Source organism: Spodoptera frugiperda, chromosome 9 (assembly GCF_023101765.2).
Source record: "Spodoptera frugiperda isolate SF20-4 chromosome 9, AGI-APGP_CSIRO_Sfru_2.0, whole genome shotgun sequence".
In the NCBI taxonomy this organism is placed as follows: Eukaryota; Metazoa; Arthropoda; class Insecta; order Lepidoptera; family Noctuidae; genus Spodoptera; species Spodoptera frugiperda.
The window spans coordinates 4,285,965-4,306,646 of NC_064220.1; the positions used below are offsets into that span (position 1 = coordinate 4,285,965).

Sequence of the window (20,682 nt, forward strand, 5' to 3'; positions counted from 1 at the left end):
TGTTAAAAAATATGTCAAAATAAAATAAACATTATTAAAAAAATGTTTCCGCCCGGGATCGAACCGGGGACCTTGTGCGTGTGAAGCACACGTGATAACCACTACACTACGGAAACTTAAATACAAATGACAAAATAATGGAGTACATAGTTACTGCTTAATACAATGTTGAGCAACTTTCTCTTAAATAATTCATGGCCATGCTGTGTACAAACAAGCAACGTAATATAAGCACTAAGTTATTATTAGTATCGTCATATTTGTGGATTGTATGTTTCAATTAATACAGTTTACCTAAGGTATAATACGTCACAAGTAAACAAACACAAACTATGTATCAAGTAATAATTAAATACAGCCGGTAACATTTCGTGTTCGCTCCTCACCTGTTGATTTTAAAACATGTTTGTTTGTATATCACCTACAATCTCTTTGAACATTTATTTATGAAAGTATTCTTTAATTTGATAAGAATTTGATGTTAGGATAAGCCAGGAGTTATTCGAGTAAACATTTTTTTCGATGTCTACTGTCAATCAGATGTCAGCGGTGTGTCAGAGGAAAATATTCTTAGATCTCACAAATACATGATTTATAAACATGACAAACCTTCGTGGCAATGATAATCTCATTTGCGTTTTAATATTTGGGAATTCGTTTGTATGACGTAAGACTCTAGAAACACAATTAAAATAAAACTATATAGGGTAAACTACCCAATTATCAGCACTTTAAGAGTTAGTCCTAATTTAAGTCAATTTATTATTGTGAAAAAAAGGCTTTCACCCGTTAAGGTAAATTTTATAGTTATAATATTTAATAAGGAAGACAATAATAAAAGAAAAACATGATTAACCTCTATCCAAGATTATTTAGACAAGTAAGAATAAAAAATGGGTCTGTCACCATTTACTGGCACCATCTCCACCAATTACTAGCATAGATCAACCCAATTATCAGCACCTCACTATCACTGTTAGGAATTGTATTAAAAAAATAGTTACATTATTAAAACCTGTTTTAATTTATTTTTTACATAGTTAGTAAGTAGGTAACAAAATAATTACTTATAATCTAATAATACTTTTATCTGTATAAGTCGAGCAAAAAAAGCGTCTCGGCCGTACCATCCTTTTCTCGAAGCCATTCAGGCCAATTTCGACCGCCTATAACTTCATTGTGGATTAAACAAGAAGCCTGATTTTTCAAATACTAAGCAGGCATTATACAAACATGGTATATTTGAATTTTCATTAAATTTTAACCATTACTTTAAGAATTATAACATGTTAAAGTTTCGAAATTTTGTCACTGACTGACAGATCATCAAAAGTATAAAGCACTTTTAACAGACATAGAAGCTTAAAATTTTTGAATAAAATTAGTATTTAGTACCTATATCAGGGGAAAAATCAAATATTTTGTAAATTCAGTCCAGTTTTTTAGATACATCAACTGCATCAATAACTTTGTAATCCTATAAAAATGTATGGGGTTACAAAGTTATTGATACAGTTACAATTTCATCACACCAATAACTTTGTAAACCCATATAAATGTATGAGATTACAAAGTTATTGATGCAGTTACATTTTATTGTTTAATGAAATAATTGAATCTACAAAAAGAAGTGAGATACCATCAAAAACATTCTGTAAAAAAATCCAAGTCGCGCACCTCATCAGTTTATTATGTACCTTAAAAAAATGTGAGATCCATGTAAGTAATACCAAGTCGGTTATTTTATTTAGTTCCTACTTAAGAGACCTTCTGTCTTAAGTTATAATGTAACTTTTTCATATATTTATTTAAAACACTCTAAAATTATATTTTTAAACATTACTTATAAAAATAAAAAACAAAATAACATTTAAAAATATAAAAATAGGAGCCGACCAGTAGCGGGAGCATGGTCCAAGCTACCGGTGGTTAGGGCTCCAAAGACAGAAACCTCCTCACAATACGTGCCGTTTCGAGGAGTACTGCCTTCTGCATCAGGCCCTTGATCCATCCGCCTAACCCCAGCCTTCTAAGGTGGTTGTCGAGGCTGTTGGGTATTAAACCGTTGGCCGACACGACTATCGGCACAACGATAGCCGAATCCACATTCCACATGTCGACAACCTCGTGAGCCAAGTCAAGATATTTATTATGTAAATTGTTATCATATCAATATTACATTAATTTTACGTTTTAAATAAAATAGATTGACTTGGCCATCGCATGAAAACACAAGTATACCTACTTTTGTTGACATTTCTCGTATTAAATTGTTTAGTCTATTTCATGACAATGAATTACGATGGTCTATTGCACGATTACCCACGTACGATGGCCAAGTAAATCTCTTTTTTTAACACCTTTCCGTTCAGATGGTTTTTCAGTAATCAAAATGTCCTGTAATCTGACTGGTGTTAGTAAATATTGTTGATTATCAAGACATAGTAATTACGCACTACTAAAATAATCTCTAAAGTTGTCGTAGCTTGCATACCATCTACAAAATCTCTGCTAATAATACTGGTAATAAAACAAAAAATAAGAAGAGAAAAAATAAATAGAAAGAAATAAGAAGAGATGATGATATTCTAGGGAAACCAATTTATCAGCATGCTTCTGATCCAATTATCAGCACCATGCTAACATTTGGATTTTGATGGTATAAACTAGTTTTACAAAGCAAAATCAATTCTTTGCATAAAATAAACATAATTTACATTAAAAAATATGAAATTAGTTTTTATGTACTTTTTTCCATTTATCATCACCAGTGCTGATAATTTAGAATTTACAAAATATTCGATCCATTTATCAGCACTACCTATTTTACCAATTAATCACCAAAACCTCAAATTCTACTCTTCAGATTATCATCAAAAATTATCTCAAATATCAGAGAAATCAGTAGTTTCAATATTAAATTTGTAAAAGATACGATAAATCATAAAATGTAAACACGTGACCTTAACGGCGATCACAAGAAATAGGCAAAAACAGAAGAAACTGCAAGACACAAATGTTTGTTTACATAATTTCCATCAATTTGAGGTCTCAAAGTATGATTTTCCCAATAGCAGGATTCCAAAAACATACATTTATTTATTTATAAGTGTGGAAACCCAAATTAGTAAGTGAAAACCTTAGAATTGGTCGATTTATTCAGAGTGCTGATAATTTGGTGCAGTGCTAGCAATTGGGTAGTTGCCCCTACATACATGCATACATAATATTTTAGTTCAAACGGTTGTCACCGAAAGTTACCCCTTTCAATAAGATCGTCGAAGTTACCAGGATCACAGAACAAGCGAGGAGATTGAACCCCGCTAAGATGCGCTGAGGGGACAATGACTCACGAATTGTTCTCGCTTTGCTATCTTCTATCGCACCCACCGTACCCAGAGTACCTTTTATAAGACGCTTATTAAATCTCTTTGTAGATAAGAAAATATTAATTACTTTTTCGTCTTACAATTTTACGAATCTGAAGAATTTGTAGGCGTTTGAAATTCTTTGCAAAACCAGCTAAAGGGTTAACTTGATCTAAATTTATACCAGGGTAACATGTGTTTAAAAGAGGTGTCGACTAAAGACGTTCTAAAAACTAGAACGAAAAGGATCCGATCTTCAACAAAAAATGCCCTTAATCTTCCGTCCCTTTCATACCTGGAATACTGCTCTTTCATATTGAAAATTGTTCAGTTGTCCGTTGCACACGTCCTTAGAATCGAACGCTATTTTTTGACTGCAGATGACACATTAAAGAGAAAAGTAAGTGTTACTTATTTGATAAGCTATAAATAGTGTAATGATTGTATTTACCTGTAAGCTTGGTGGGCAGTGGTCGAGCAGTTCCAACATGTGCTGAATATTTTGCGCGTCCTGTATCACGAAATTCAGCTCCATGTCGAACTCGCCGCCCACGAGCTGCGAACAAAAACAATAAAAAATATTATCTCATGAAGCAAAATATACAACTCACTTTTCACCCTATCATCTTACTTCCACTTGTGTTGATTGTACGTAAAGTTATTCCTACAATTAGAGTTTCTCAATTTCAGATCTCTCAAAAGTCACACCAAGTCTGGATTTGTGCTTTGATTTGATAAATTATATCATTATAATATTGCTTTCATTTACACCGTGAGCAAACGTGTGCCTTAAACATTTTTCCAATATCGTTTTTGGCTACGTGTAAATTAAATTAGCTTCATATTAAATTCGTTTTAGTAGCTACGTAACTTGAGTTAATCTTAAAAAGAATGAAGAACATTTTATTTGAACATTACAGAGATTGTGGTGTAGCACCATTTTGTAATTACTTTATGCCCGGCAAGATTGTACTTCGAGAAGACAATGGATTTTTGATGGCAAGTTAAACTTAAAGCGGAACAAAGGTATTTAATGCGAAAGTACTTGTAAGAAAGTAATAAAATTACTTCTAGTTGACCTCTGGTGGCACGGCTGAGTGGTCGTCAATGGACATTGTACGACGTGTCTTTTGATTTTACCCATTTTTTCCAACGATAGAACATTTTGTGACCGAGTGAAATATTGGCTGTATCTTGAAAAGCTGCCGGACAATGGGGTGTTGTCCCCCGCCGTGTTCGACGGACATTCAATTTGCGCGATCGGTCAATCTCTGTATAGCTTCTGCTAGCCTGGTGCCCGGGCCTTTTGTGTTCTTCACAATGCCATAAGCAAAGAACATGAAAAATGTAGTCGTCACTAACAAGCTGTGTTTGAATGAAAAACCCAGTAATAAATGCCGTGTCTTTTTTTTAAACTGCACATTGGTTTTTTCTATTAATATACTAGTCTATTACGACGTTATTATTGCTATTCCTATCCCACTCTAGCATTTTATTAAATAGATGTAGGGCGGGGCGGCCAACTTACTATTTCTGTCCTGTTCTATCGTTAACACCACTCCATTCATGGTTTTTGTTATGGTGTTAGTGTGGTTTAACCCCTAGCATAACAATGGCGTTTTACCCCTATGGTGTTGCGGTACTAGGCGATCATGAAAATAGAGAAGTTTTTGTATCATGGGGTTGATGCAGGGTTGATATGGGATTTTAAGCGCGTAAGCAAAAGATTCCGGATTGCTTCTTTGTTGCATGTTTGTTTCGTTAGAGAAATATGTATGTAATATAACTGTGAAATAAAATATATACAACATTTCCCTATGATACCTTATAACAACACATAAGGAAATATAATATTAAAACAACAGCCAACCTATGTATTAATTTAGTCATTTTCCAAATATTGGAACTAAATTTACCTGAACAGTAAGTTCTGGTTATTTCAAATTATTCACACCATACGTTACCAACCTATTGAGAGCAGGAACGTACCAGAACCCCATGAATACTTAGGAAGCTTGCCCTTCCTGTCTGTGACTGTGACTAACGGGTTGGCTCGGATTCAGGCGAAATCAAGCCATTTTCTGTGTGAATTAGTGATCCACCGTGGCTCAATAATCTGGCACAAATCCAAATTACAACGGATTCCAAAGAACCCTTGAAAAAGCTTTTAATGTAACCGTATCTGCATATGAAGCAGAATATTACCATGACCATAATAATACACAAATGAGAACAATGTTTGTAATTATACTTAAATAACATGTTGCTAAACCAGAGAGGGCATTAATTACGTGGTTTAAAATCACAATTAATTTTAGTGGCCTGATCCACAACCACATGCAAACTCATTTATAATATTATTTTAGACAATATTCCAAGCTAGGTTGAATTTATTTTCATTTAACACTAAATAAAAAAAATGGATAGTTGTAGAGATAGTGATAAGCCTCGATGCTGCAGAAGCTATGATAACCTCTTTCGACGTGATTGCTGCACAAATCTTGTAACTTTCAAACGGGAAAAGTCCACTTAACCCTAAAGTGCCGACGTTAAAAATTATGACGTCGATAAAAAGAGTGTGATCTGAGCGGGAGCCGGTGTCGCCGGCGCGCGGCCGGTGTAATCTCATAGTACGGCACGGTAACGGGTGGCGACTGTCACTTATAAACGTGATTATTGCCGGTAGCCGGTCGGAACGACGGCGGCAGGGCCGGTAATTAGATTGCTTGCCCGCCGGTTATTATTGCCGGCAACCCTATATCCGGACAGATCCAGTTATGGTGTCTAATAATAACGCTGGCACTCGTCGCTTGTTATTTCATTAGTAGCTATCTGGTGGAGTTGTCATGGCGAGCCGTGGCACGCAGCCACGCAGCCGCAGGTAGGCTCGACGAGGGTTCATTTGGGACGCAGCGCGTAAGCTTATTATCTTTAGGTACGATCCGCTTTGCTTTTGGATTTAACACTTCTAAACCGACTTAGACGTGGCAACTAAACCCTGCTGCTGACGTTGAATTAATTCTAAAACGGAGCGGTGAAAGTAAGTACCTTCCATATTCCTGTGTTACCTCTCCACATTAACATTTGTAAAGTTACACTCACGAATAAAGGATAAAGCAGTTGCAAACTTTTCCTTTGCGCACAAACAAAAATGTCGGTCAAAGTTATCCTAATGTGATGTCACTAAGCGGTTAGTTTGGGGAAACAGTTACCTGACCCGTGTCCGCATGAGTTGGCTGGAGGGGAAATATTAGCGAGTTCCTGCGCGGAGGGCAGTGGGGTAGAAAGCCGAAACATAAAGCTGTAGGTGAAGCAAGTCGAACACTCGCATTAACATTCGCGGCGGAGTAATTACGAGGAGTGGACGTCTCGCGCCGCCCGCTGGGAAATACTCCGCGCGGCTATATTAAAATGCGATGACGTCACGTATCGCTGCCACAGCCGACCTGCCCTGCTGCATCTACCTCCGCCTGCATTTCTCTTAATTTTAACGGAGAGTTCATTTTAAATAAACAACCCTTTTAGTTTCATCACAAACTGTCACTGATAGTAAACTGGCAAATAGTCACCTGGCGAACGGTAGTATAAACATTTCTATGGCCACTCACTGATTTCATTCGATGACGATGAACTATAATTCGGTGCAAATTAATTAATAACTAAAGTATCCTATTCATTACATTTTATTTGAAACAAATTACAAGCGTGGTTTTATTCATTTTTATTGCAAGGGAACAAAACATAGACATAGGAGTCCACAAAACACACCACGATCAATATCGGAGCAGAGAATAAGTGCAGGAAGTTATATTCTCCTTGAGTGAAACATTAGAGGCGAGCGCAGTCACGTGCACGGCTAGTAAATAATAAAGGTTGTATCGTAAAAGCTGTCAAATAAGCTAAATGTGGGGTAAACACGAGAGCTCAAAAAGGCGTGCGCACACGGGCATTAGTTACGAGAGACAAAGTGCCCGTAAAATCTCACGCAGAACACGCCGTGATAAATTATTATGGAGCAGAGTCGGCACACGGCACGCGGCACACGGCGCGCCTCACTGATGCTGTCTTGTGTTATGTTACCCGTGTACACTGCGTACCGGTAATTACGCCCCAACACAACAATGCGGAAAGGAATTAGAAATGTGGTAATTTACTCATTTTCTGCAATTCAAGGCCAAAGTGGCACCTACAGTTACTGAAGTATGTATTTATCAACAGACTGCTTAAATGATGAACATTTATGATGCGGTTAGTAAAATCCTTTTCAATTAGGTAATATCTGTTCCACTTCATAATACATCTACTAGGTTATGTAAAGGGGGATTTTAAATCGACCTATGATATTGTAAGATGTTACGATCCGACTAAGCCGCAAGCCTTTCCACGGGTTTGAGGTCCTTAGAAACCAGTAAACAATCTGACTTCTTTACTAACCTAGCCATATCAAGGCATAACGCGATTGTTGGTAAATCCTCAAAAGAATTTTTCCTATGGATTATTTCAGAAGCCCAAACAATACGAGATTTCGTGAACCGTTTTCGGTGAACGAGTCTCCTCCTCCTCCTTGCGTCGTTTATCCTCAATGCTGAGGGTCGTGACCCCGACGAATAACTCTCTGGTTCACTATATTTCGCCATGCTGTTCTATCTTCGGCGATGTGGATGGCGTCGCAGACTGTGGTCTCCAGTGTGGCACGGATTTGGTCCGACCAACGTATCGGACTCCTGCCCCTTGGTCTTTTTCCATCTACCTTTCCTGTGATCAGCAACTTTTCCAGGTTATCACCTCTCTTCCTGGCAATGTGACCAAAGAAGTCAAAAAATCTTCTTTGGCAGATGGTGGTGAGCCTCATGGGTGATTGGAGTTCGGCTAGTATAGACTCGTTGGTCCGACGCTCTGTCCAGTGAATACCGAGCATTTTCCTCCAACACCACATTTCAAAGGCATCAATCCGGCAACGATCAGCCCTTTTGAGGGTCCAGGTCTCAGCGCCTTACAGGAAGATGGAGAATATGAGGGAGGTGACGAGCTTTCTTTTGGTCTTGCGAGATATGTTCCTGTCGGCCCATACGCGGTTCAGCTGTGACATAGCACTCTTTGCCATCCCAATGCGTCTTCTAATGTCCTGTTCACATGACCCATTGTTGGTTATGGTCGAGCCTAGGTAGACGAACTCGTTCACTGTATCCAGGTTTAGTGTGCCAGACATAGAAAGAGATTTGCTACGGTCCACAATCATGACCTTAGTTTTAGCCCTGTTTATATGGAGCCCCAACTCCACGCTGACCTGCTCCAGCCTCGCCAGCAACACTGACATCTCCTCCTCACTAGCTGCAAAAAGGGTGGTGTCGTCAGCATAGCGCAAGTTAGATATTTTTGATCCGCCAATAGTAATTCCACCCTCCCAGTCTTCGCAGACACGCCTCATGATGTACTCGCCATATATGTTGAATAGTATGGGAGACAATACGCAACCTTGTCTGACTCCCTTTTTAAAATTGAAGGGCTTTGAGAGGATGTCATTAATCTTTACCTTGCCTTGGTTGTTATGGTAAAGTGATTGGAGAAGAGCAGTGAGATGTAACGGTACTCCCAGATCCGACAAAACCCTCCACAAGCTCTGCCAGTCGACACAATCAAAAGCCTTGCTGTAGTCAACGAAGCACATAATGAAAGAGGTGTTGAATTCATACGACTTCTCAATGATTTGTCTTACATTAAGGATCTGTTCTCGTGTGCCCCTTCCTTTGACAAAACCTGCTTGGACTTGTGGGATCTGCCAGTCAAGGAAGTGTCTGATACGATCGTTGATGATATGCAGGAGGATCTTACTGCTGTGAGATATAAGGGCAAGTGTGCGGTAGTTATCGCAGTTTTTTGTGGAGCCCTTTTTGTGCAGTGGCAGAACGATGGACCCAGTCCAATCGCCTGGCCATACGCCAGTCCGCCAGATACAGTTGCAGATGTAATGCAAGCTATCAATACCCCTATCGCCCAGGGCCTGGAGTATTTCTGCTGTTATCTGGTCCGGACCGGGGGCTTTCCTACACTTTAGTTTTGCAATCGCCGCTGTTATCTCTGATCGTAAGATTGCAGGCTCCAAATCCATTTCGCTCCAGTTTGCGCGCAGGGTGTGTGATGAGAGCTGCTGGCTGTTGTACAATTTTTCACAATAGACGCGCCATCTCTCAGCTATGGCCTCAAGATCTGTAATGTCCGTGCCGTCTTCATCAGTGATCACCCACGACTTGGGTTTGAACTGTCTGGATATGAGCCGAACTTTTCTGAACAGATCTGAAGTCTGGAATTTTAGGGAGTGAGTTTCGATTTCGTTACAGATGATCGATAAAAAGTTATTCTTATCCCTGCGACACTGCTTCTTGACTGCCTTCCAAAGGTTGGAGTATTCCTTCCTGACGTTAGAGTTTTGCTGACCACTCATTCTTACGTCTTTGCATTTTTGTATTAGCTCCCAGGTGTCATGAGCGAGCCACGCCTTGGTTTTATGTGCAGATTGTCCACTTTTTCTGCAGGCCTTAATCTCATCCAGAGCCTCTCTAATTTGCGTTTTCAGGTTGTTCCATTGAGAGTCAGGGTCTTCGCCTAAGGATGGTAGTTCGGCGAGCTTTGACTCTACGATGGTTTTAAATTTGATTCGCTCAGGTGGTTCAAGAACGCTTAGATTAGGCTTTAGCAATTTCCTGGGAGCCTTAAGACGGAGCGCAAATCTTGCAACGAGCAAATTGTGATCGGATCCACATTCCGCGCCGGGATATGTTTTCACATTTCTTACGGACGATTTCCAGCGATTGTTTATAAGTATGTAGTCGATTTGATTCCTATATCTTGCCCCTGGAGATGTCCACGTGTAAAGCCGCCTTGGGTGATGCTGGAAGTGAGTGTTGGTGATGAACAGGCTTTTTTCGATACAAAACTCAATCAGTCTCTGCCCGCGGTCATTCCTATCTCCCAACCCAAAACTCCCTACAATGTTGCGGATGTGATGATCGTTGGTGGTGTTACCGACTTTAGCATTCCAGTCTCCGATTATGATCGTTACTTCACGATTTGGAATTTTATTAATCGTGTCTACTACTGCACTGTAAAAACTGTCCATGTCCTCTTCGGTAGCTGTAGACGTGGGTGCGTAGATTTGTACGATGTTTAGTACAGTTGGTCTAGCATTAAACCTCATCGTTATGATCCTATCGGATACCGGGTTGTAGCCTAGAACATATTTGTTCATCTGCTTAGGTAATAGGATAGCTACACCCCTTTCGCTCTTGTCTTCATTTCCCGAAAAATACAGTGTGTTTCCGCTTGCCGTGTCAAAGTGGCCCCGTCCACGCATATGAGTTTCACTTAGACCGAGTACCGACACGTGACATCTATCCATTTCCGCGTCCACCATAGTAAGTTTGCCAGCCATTAATAGTCCACGAACGTTCCAAGTCCCAATACGGAGTTCTTCACGAGTTGAGAATTGGGTTTTCCCGTAGTTAAAAGCTTCGCCAGAAGCATGCCTTCTTTCAGGAGCCTGGCGAGACACTCCATCAGAAGCTTCGGTAGCACATTTCACACCACTCGGCCCGGAAACCGGGTGGCGCCGGTTGTTAGTCGGATCACCCAACGCCGTACTCATTATATTCTCCATATCCATCGAGGTTTTCTTGGGAAAATAGCTCATGGTGGGTTCCCGCGTCCTTCCATGGCAGTTCTTTTAGAGGAGATTTAATTCCTCATGGCTACTGAGACCTGATAGAGATCGGGTTAGTTGACCGCCGCCCGATGCTCGGCGTTGACAGTTTTACGATGGTTAGGTCGAAGATCCAATCAACCCTCCTCCTTTCTCATCCGGGCTTGGGACCGGCAATGGCGAAGTTAAACGAGTCTCAATTACCGGAAATTCCGCGTTTAACTGGCCTCCGCCGGATTTAGCTGTTACAGGCTTCCTTAGGGATTTTCGAAAAGAAAAAGGTTGCGTCAATAAAACGAGGCTACTTTGCAACTGAATAATGTCCAGCGACACAACAGTGGAATTACCAACTAAGTGAACAATACACATGATACTTTAAAACATATTTTTTTACTTATTTATTAGGTAAATGTAAATATACCGAAATCTTGGTTTTACACAGATTTTTAGTCAACTAAGCCGACCATTGCCTGGCGATTGCATTCAACCAATCATGAAAGGGAAGCAGGGTTTGGGGCGGATACATTTCGTCCCCTTTCAACATCTGTCAAAAGTTCTAAGCGCACGAGTTTATTTTCAATATCCTTTTTTGTTATGGCATCCTGGTAGGCACGGTTAGATTCTGTTGTTTAGAATTTCACCGCATAGCAACAGCCAGCATCACTTTTTTAACAGTTTGTCTGTTTCACCATGAACAAGGCCATATGGCAAAATAAAATAGAAATCTTACAAAATTATTATCGTGTGCATCAAAATGTATGGTGCTAACTGTATTACAAAAACAAGAGTAATGTCCCAACGAATTTAAAGGGTTAAATAAGTGATCAGGTTTACTAGGCGCACAGAAAACCAAAGGTATCATAAATAACCCCGATGTTTACCCACAGGGGTGTAAACATGAGATCCTTTGGGATTATCCTACAGTATTATCGATTCACATGGACATTAGGCGCGCAGATGTACCGAAGAGGTTTAGAATAACGTTAACTTTCTGTAGATTAGGTAATTGTTAGAAAAATAAGAACATCAGAACATCAGATAAAATAGTTTTTCTCTAAATGTCAATGCTTCAATTACATCATTATTAAATGCGTTAATGCTAAATAAGATATACAGATTGACTATTGACAATAAGAAGCTAGCTACACAGTATTCGTTCACATTGCAGAGATTAAAAGAGCCCCTTGATCTCCTAGCGCGCCGGCCCGACACAAAATGTTTGCGAAACTTAAAAGGGCCATGAATATGCAATAAAAGTACCAGGTTGACATAGAATGTAGAGGATGCCAGTTCGCAACAAGGGATGCTGCAGTAACCCCTGTGGTTAGGGGCGGGGAGTCGCTTGAATAGTGTGTAGGGTGCAGATTTATCCCCAATGTCAACGGCGGAGAACGTCGCCGGCGAGCTCGTTAAACATTTGCTTGCTGACTATGCCATCATAAATTCTATGTAGGTATGACCATGCAAATAAACAAGGACCTCTTACAGGAATAATTATTTGTTACGTAGGTAATTTCATGAAATAATTACATAAAGCAGATGTATTTCCGAAGTAATGGGAATGTGTTTAAGCAAGCAACACTAATGAAATTAAATTAACCTCGTTACATATTATGTGGTACGTAGATTGGCTCTCAATTCCACGTCTCAATTAATTCCACAACGCTGTGTAAACACACGGCAACGTGATTAAAGACATAAAAACAAGTGGCTATAGCAATTTGTTCCGCGTCGTTATGAGGTGGGTCGAGGTGAAGGGCAGCCCGGTAACCCTTCAACTGAGCCCGTTAACGCTCAAGTCAATGAGTTGCGTCGTTTATTACAGGACTTTGATGTCACTTCTGCTACACGGACAAAATTCCCACAATTGACATTCAGGATACATGTCTATAACTGTATAAACTGTAAAAAAAACCTTTCGTATGCGTTTTTTAATACTTGCACTATATAAAATGCAATGTTGGTAATAAGAACATTTTTTATATTTCAAATCAGTGCCTACCGAACTGTCGATAGTCCCCTCGTACTCGTATGAGCAAAAAATGGCTCCGCCCCATTAGTTACACATCACTCTCATTTTATGGGCTCCTGGTACTACTCAATCGATGCCGTGATGTTACGGCCGTTTCAATAACCTATCTATCTGTAGATTTCCTTACTAGAGATAGAATTTGGACACATTTTGTATGGAGCTTGTGTGTGTCGTGTCAGGTCAAAATGTTAGGGGCGCTACTTTACAAACAACTGAATTTGATAATAACTGTTTATATTCCCGACAGGCATTACAAAGCACATGGTTCTCTACCCAGCGTCCCTGAGTACATTCGGGAATAAATAATAAATTCCCCGTACGTTACACAAAGTAAAAATGCATGTACGAGCGCCATTACGAAGATAAACAGGATCACGGGCTATTAGGTCGAAACGCTTTCAACCAAAATGTCAGCTGACAGCCAGGCTGAGCATGTTATTATACCTTTATAAACGTATACTGCGACTGTTTCATGCCTTCCTTAAATCGTTGAAACAGCAAGAAAGGTTTTACTAAGTTTACCCTCGTGTAATTATTGTTGTGTTGATAGTGTGTGAGATTGATAAGGAACAATATCCAAGTAAACTGTACCTCTTTCTATTCGTTTTTATCAATTTAGATGTTAGTAGTGTTTACATCGAGCAAGGTATCGTATAGGAAGAGTTCCGCTACAGAGCCGGTCGCGCCCGTCCAGCCCGCCCGGCCGCCCGATAAATATCTCATGAATAAGAATATTGCATTACGTATTCCCTGCGAGTGTCCCCACGTACGACGACTGAAAACTAATTTACTTTAAAGCGCATGTTTATACTTACCCCAACCCCACTCACTTACTCCATCGCCAAAAATCAAAGCCGTTCGATATTTCTTGATACATTTTCTTTAATTTATGTATTTATGGAGCCGCGCACCGCGCGCCGTATCTTTACAAGTTTCGCTCGTTATCAATGAACAAGAGTAAGCTCGTCATTTGTTGGATCCGCCATGTTGTCTAGTTCATTGAATAGTGAGCCCGACCAACCGTTTATTATTTATGAACATTATTTATTTAAAATATTCTGTATAGATGCCGATCAAAGTCAAAGTTAATTTATGGAAATAACCTCGGGCAAAGTTGAAAGCTTGTTTAGAAGTAAATCGTTGTTTTTATCGCGCATTTTCTTGGTGAAAAAGTCAGTACTTACATTGAATGGAGCCACATAAGTGCTCTCCACGGCGGTCCCCAATAGTCCCCATTCAGTTTATCATTGTCGCATGCTATTCGGAATCACACTGAAAGCTCTACGAGTGTCGCGAAAAACCGTTTATTTTTTTATATCTCAAAATTGATTTCCAGAGAACACTCGAACAAACCAAAGGAGTGCCTACTTCAGCTAACACAATAATATACTTACCAGGCGGAACTTTGAACGAGCATTTATCAATAGACAAGTCTCTGGCGCGCCAATTAATTTTATCATCTGTAAGCGCAGATTAATAGTCACGGAACATTACAAGTACGAGAGGCTTAGCGATGGCGGAACCAAAATTAGTGCGTATTAGCTTTATGATTCTAAATTATAAGGCTTAAAGCCCACGGAGTGGCCAATTTACGTCAATGGAGCAAAAAGTCTGGTGGTGGGAGTTGAATGAGTGTTGTAGTTTTTGCCGCAGAAACTTTCGGCGAAGATGAATAGCGCGCGCTTAACGTTTAGCCGGAGCAGTTTCATGATGTTTGCACATCTGGTGTCCGCCTTCAGACGCACGTAAAAACCAACTTTTTTATGTACTTAAGTAAAATATCCTTATAATTTCAGCGTCTACTAGGGAATCATAAGTTCAGAGGGTTAAAAGTTTGTAACTCATTATTAAAGGAGAGGATCCGGTGTGTGAGGTGTTGGTAAACTCCTTAAATGTCTAATAATTAAACGGGTTGTCGTGTTGTGAGCCCCTGGTAAGTGTTGCCCTGTATGGGATAACGGGCTGATATTGTCGTTATAACTACAAGATAACAATCGGCTGAGGATCATTCAAGGAAAGCCTGTACTAGGGACAGGGATTACTCACGAAGACACGACGTGGAGCAAGCTTGGCTTACTGGAAATAATTAACGACCGACATTGTACATACATGTCGCTAGCTAGACTGTGTAAATAATTAAATATTGTAAGTAGGGTAATTAAACCTTACTGCACAGTTAAATAATAATTACCACACTATAATTAAATGACCAATAAAAAAATGGGTACATGCTCGCAATGGCTAAATCAATTGCTAATATAGTATTTGGAAAAATCAGTAAATCGATTATTTTTGAGAGATAATAATCATCGTCCAGCAACTATCCTAAGTTCAAATATCGTTTAATGAGCAAAATGTAATAAACGAACTTACCGTAAGGTTACGCTAACTACTTGAGAAACTTGTACAGAGTTAGTAATACTGTTAATAACTTTAATTATAATTAAACAAAGAGTTTACGGAAGTCGTCAGGTGGGCCGGCGAGACGCGGGACGGCGCCATTTTTAACACAATTTCCAAAGTTTTGGAGACATCTGGGTATTAAAAGGGGAATAACAAAGAGTTTAAGATGTACCGGAGTACCGGTCACAGTTGGGGACTGATTCTTTAAGTTGGAAGCAAAAGTTTGCGATTCAATGAAAAGACGTTGGTCAAGTAGCCGGCGACTGGAGAGTAATTAGAATATTGCCGGAGTTCACAAGTCAGTGACTCGCTGCACCGCGGTCGGTAATTACGGAGCTGGCGTCTCGGCGCGGTCACTCCCGGCCATACTGTGTCTAGAGGTCGGGGACTGTGCTCAGTTCATTTCATACGGATCAACGTAGTAATATAATTTGATGTTTTACTGAATTAATACTGATAATAATGTTTATATGTAGATTAAAAGATATGCCTATAAAACCTTTAATATTTTTTTACACACTGCAGAAACATTTTAAACTTACTTAAAATAACTTTGTTCAAACATGTTTTCCAAGGAGTATCTCCGGCCGAGGTCGGTCCTTGCGAACTTATTTCAGTTTCCAGCATCTGATGGGTGCCTCGAGGGTGTAATACATTAGGAGCTCTCCTATTTACCGGCCGCTACTGGAAACGCTCCCCTGGCGAATATATCCTGAACACTTCTTGCAGCCTTATGTAATTAAATGACCTTGGAAATTGAATACATTATTTTTAAAGTCACTTGGGAAATATGAGAGTACGCCTACATTAGTGTCTGGATCAAGTCGTTCCACGCGAAATGTATACCGAGGGTATGTTACACGTTTCGTGAACCTGCCTGGCTGGTGAGTGGTTAGCGCACCAGCCTCACAAGCCAATTTACACAACATGAGTTGCTGTTCGTATTCCTGTCGTGTCAGCATGATCTGATATTAAACATATGTTTGTATCGGCATAAGCTGCTGACTACAGATTGACCATTAATAACATGAGGCTCCACTGCCCCAGCGTCCTTGAATACGGACCCCATCGTCACTCAAACTGGGTGTCTACATATCAAGCGCCCTGTTAACCCAATGGGAAAATTATTTCCAACAAACTGGGTGTTCATAGCAATTAACAGTAATCAGAACTAACTAATGCAATCATCAAATCAAAGAGACGGTTCACAAGTAGTCACGAAATTAATTATATATTTAATAGAACTTCAGCAAAACTGTCGTATCTCTGCGACCCAAATCATAAACAGATAGACAAGTGGGCAAATAAAGTGGCTCGGGTGTCCTGAACAAAAGGGAGGTAGCTGCCCTTAGCGCCACTCTCGACAGATATTATGAGACCTTCATTATTAACGACAACGCAGAATTTACTCCGCAGATTTCGACCCTCCACTATTGCCGTAATCTCAGTAAAATACCGGCTCTTGTTTATGAGTTTCTGGTACCTTCACCAGATTGTATAATGTTTTTGTCTGTTATTACAATAACGACGGAAATAAGTGCCATGTTACCCGATTACTTACTTTGGTTTCGTTTCTTTCATCTTTAAATCAACATTTTCGTGTAGCTTTACGTCCTCCAGGTTATATTCTTCTTGAATAGAATTACTGAACTATGTAACCATTTCATACATAAAAGTTAACTTTACGAGTATTATATGATATACGATAATAACCGAATAGAATAGAATAGAGTATCCTAGCTCTATTGTACACACGTCACAGTAAACATGGTAACAATAAGTAGGTTTTTCTATTTAAATGTGTGTGAATCAGTGAGTTGCCTCTAGGGCGTCTTAAAGATTAATTTATTTGCTTTGAAGCAACATTTTCGTAAAACAAAGAACAAGGGGATACACATAAACATATTAAACATATCAAAATCGGTTTAATAATAACGTTAAATCAAGTCACAGGGATTCAATCAATTACACCCGCCAAAACCGTTTAATAATAATTGCTCATGAAAATTGAGCGCGCTCGGTTAAATGTGTTGAGTCACGAGCACAGATCACATGATAAATTAAGTTTAATGTTAAATAAAGATTGCGGGCCACGAGTAATTCTATTTATAGAGGAGATATTGATGTTTCCCATCAATGTTTACTACCAATATCTTGTTTGATTTAATAGTACGGCGCGAACAACGTAATCGTACTTGAATGAGTATGGCCCAGAAATCAAAGTTTCAATTCAATTTAAAATAAGTGTGGAATGAAATAAAAAGGGTGGTTATGAAAGAATGTCCCTCACATTGCAATTTAGTTGTGCGTCAGTGTATTAGGGCAGCAGAAGCTGGCCAGGGTCAATAGGAGGCGGGCGGGACGGCTCCAACAATGGCGTTAAATCGCGCCGAGAGAATTAGTTCGAGAGGCCGCACGTCCCGGCCACTTTGTTGCAATTTGCGGCAATTTACTGCCACTATTTCGTAACTAGGCTCGCAGGACACTTCATAGAAGCTGTTTTAAGTCGTACAATAATGCGGGTACTTACATCGCTTACTTCGACCACTTCAGTTTTATTAATAAGTCCAATTTCATCGGAATGTTAACTTCAACGAGAGTTAAACTTCTCCACTCATTATGTTAGAAGCAAGGAGCCTTCAATCTTACACAAACCCTGATTGTGGAGTAATGTTTTTCAGAGATTTTTCCTCAGTGAATACCTAATGAAATAGAATATGTATGAGGGATTTACGCTAAAAAGCTAATCTGCTAGAGTCGTTGTTCAAATTAGCGCGAAGTAAAAACGACGCACACTACATTGTCTCGGCAAATTACTGGAATTGTGTATTTTCTGTGAACTCTGTTTCTTTAATATTTATTCATGGTAACAAAACATCAGAACAGAGAATAGAAAAAAAGCGTTACAAATGTTTAAACGGATATTACATGTCGTGCTTGTATTTAGATTTACCTTTGTATTTATCATTGTAGTTGATCTAGGTAAAATTACTAGTTCTAAGCCTAATGCAAGACTACTGGAGTAAAGATGTTTATAAAAGTTAAGTCGGTGCACAAAGGTAAATCCGTTAATTAGTTACGATGAGCAATTAGTGTATCGTCCGTCGAACTAAGTGCAAAGAGTTGTTTGCTAGTTCAGAGCCGGTCTGATCCCGTCTTAAACGTATAATCTCGGCCAATGAGACAGGATTTACGGTAATTCAATTTGGGGAGCAACTGCGACACTGCATGAGCTCCTAGTAACAAATATGTTTCATTAGCACCTGGTGTTCATACCACAGGTCGCCGGGGTAATACGATGTGGAGACCACACAAGTCCGTGGAGTTGGCACAAAATGGTTTCTTATTACAAATATGAAAGAAAAAACAAGTTTATGTTGAATTGTAGTATAGTTAATTGAATGTTTATTTTGCAATGTTCTTATTATCAGTTTTCACTTTGAAATCAACGAAACAATTGACATATCAACGACGTCATACACGAAATGACAAGGAGAGAAACATATCATGTTCTCTTTCTAGATTGAAATGATCCTCATTTTCTTATGCATGCTTTACAAAAAACAAATGACGTCACTGCACAAAATGACAAGGACAAAATAAAATAGCGCTCTCTTTCTATTTCAAAACGGTTCTTCTACGATTTAATACTAACCTTATTATCCTGACTGTTCATAACATTTAATTTAACCACCACCTGTTTATTACTTTCCCAGAAAAACCCTGCAAAAGATCATCCACAGATACAATTACATAAAACAAAAGAGTTAAGATGACATTTCTTACGGGGTACCAGGATACCATAAGCCTAAAGAAGTGTCGCTAGCCGAGTGAGTAGGGGCTATGGAACAGATGCGTGGCAAGTTTTTTGTTACAACGAAGGGAAAGAGGCGGAGCGACGATGACAGAGACAACAAATAAAAACTGTAGTGTTCTACATAAACGGGTACGCCTTAAAAAAGGCCCCCTACTTGCATTATTCATACGGATGCTAATGGAAATGGCAGGTCTTAAAACTGTAGACGTAAACAATGGGCAACTTTATTGTTTTTGAGACTGGAGGAAAGCCTGGCGAAGACAATGTACTCTGATGAAAAATTTGCGACACAAAATTAAAAGGGAGTGTTTGTCGTCAATTAACAAATCGTTTGCGCATTTTATGTCGAGCGGGACAATGAGGGAAGCCGTAATGTTTTACATTGAGTGTTTGCTCTGTTATATTGACAATACCGTGACAGCGCCGGGTTTTATTAACAAATTGCTAAGTAAACAAACTTTGACCGTTTTTATACTGAAATTGTAACACGACGCGAATTAACAGGATATGTTTGTGTTGGGTTCAATATACCTACGAGATCACGATCACGTTACGCCAGTTATATCATTTACACAGATATACCTGTGTGTAATTGTAATTAGCATGTCTTGTAGACGAGGCAGGCAGGGAACCACAATTGGTTGAGGTATATCGCTTGCAAAGCGATTGTTGTTAGTAAATTGATTGATTGGATTGTTTCTGTGTAAGTGTCCACGTGTCGGTGTCTGCGTGGGTAATTAGAGCAGCGGTCTGCTGCGGTGGGGACAATCACATCAACACTGGACACGACACATGTGGATATGACCTGAGATATACATCTGCACAGCGATCGCATCACTGCACTGACATTATCAGTAGCCGACCGCCCGCCCGCTACTGCTATCACTCGATTCATTGCATATCATTTACACGCGACATTGCTTCTAAAGTATAAACACAAAGTTATTACGCAGTCTCGTTTTATTTTTAACTCCACAGGAAAGTCTGATAGCTTCTTAACTATGCTCGCCTGAGCGCATCCCCCAGTGGCCACTTAAATGCATTCACAGAAAGAGGGTATTTAAATGTCTGTCTGTAAAATCCTCTTCGGAGGAGAGTGCCTCTACTGTAAATGCTTTTTTATTTAAACGTTTAATACGAAACGAAAAAAATAAACTTATTTATTACCTAGTAACTAAACGTTGTATATAAATTGTCATTTACATAAGTTATCAAGCGTTCATATGAACAATAATTAATTTCCTAAAATTTCTACCTACTAGTTAGTAAATTAATTCGAGGTAAAGTAATTAAGTTATAAACATGTTAATTAAATTAATCTTATATAGCTTCATCCAAATCAGTTTCTAAATATTCATAATTTAGA

The 20,682-nt window shown here is 39.2% G+C and overlaps 1 protein-coding gene and 1 non-coding gene across 22 annotated transcripts in view; both read right to left on the minus strand.

Moving 5' to 3' along the window:
- The window catches only part of LOC118270887 (neurobeachin), a 364,981-nt gene that overhangs the window by 191,980 nt on the left and 152,319 nt on the right, over positions 1-20,682 (minus strand). For all 21 annotated transcript variants that reach the window (XM_050695973.1, XM_050695965.1, XM_050695972.1 and 18 more), the window contains one exon: positions 3,820-3,924. In XM_050695973.1, the coding sequence (XP_050551930.1) occupies positions 3,820-3,924 (105 nt within the window). The remainder of the gene's footprint in view (positions 1-3,819; positions 3,925-20,682) is intronic.
- Trnav-cac (transfer RNA valine (anticodon CAC)) lies at positions 44-116 on the minus strand. The gene has a single exon. It is a non-coding gene; the product is annotated as a tRNA-Val (tRNA).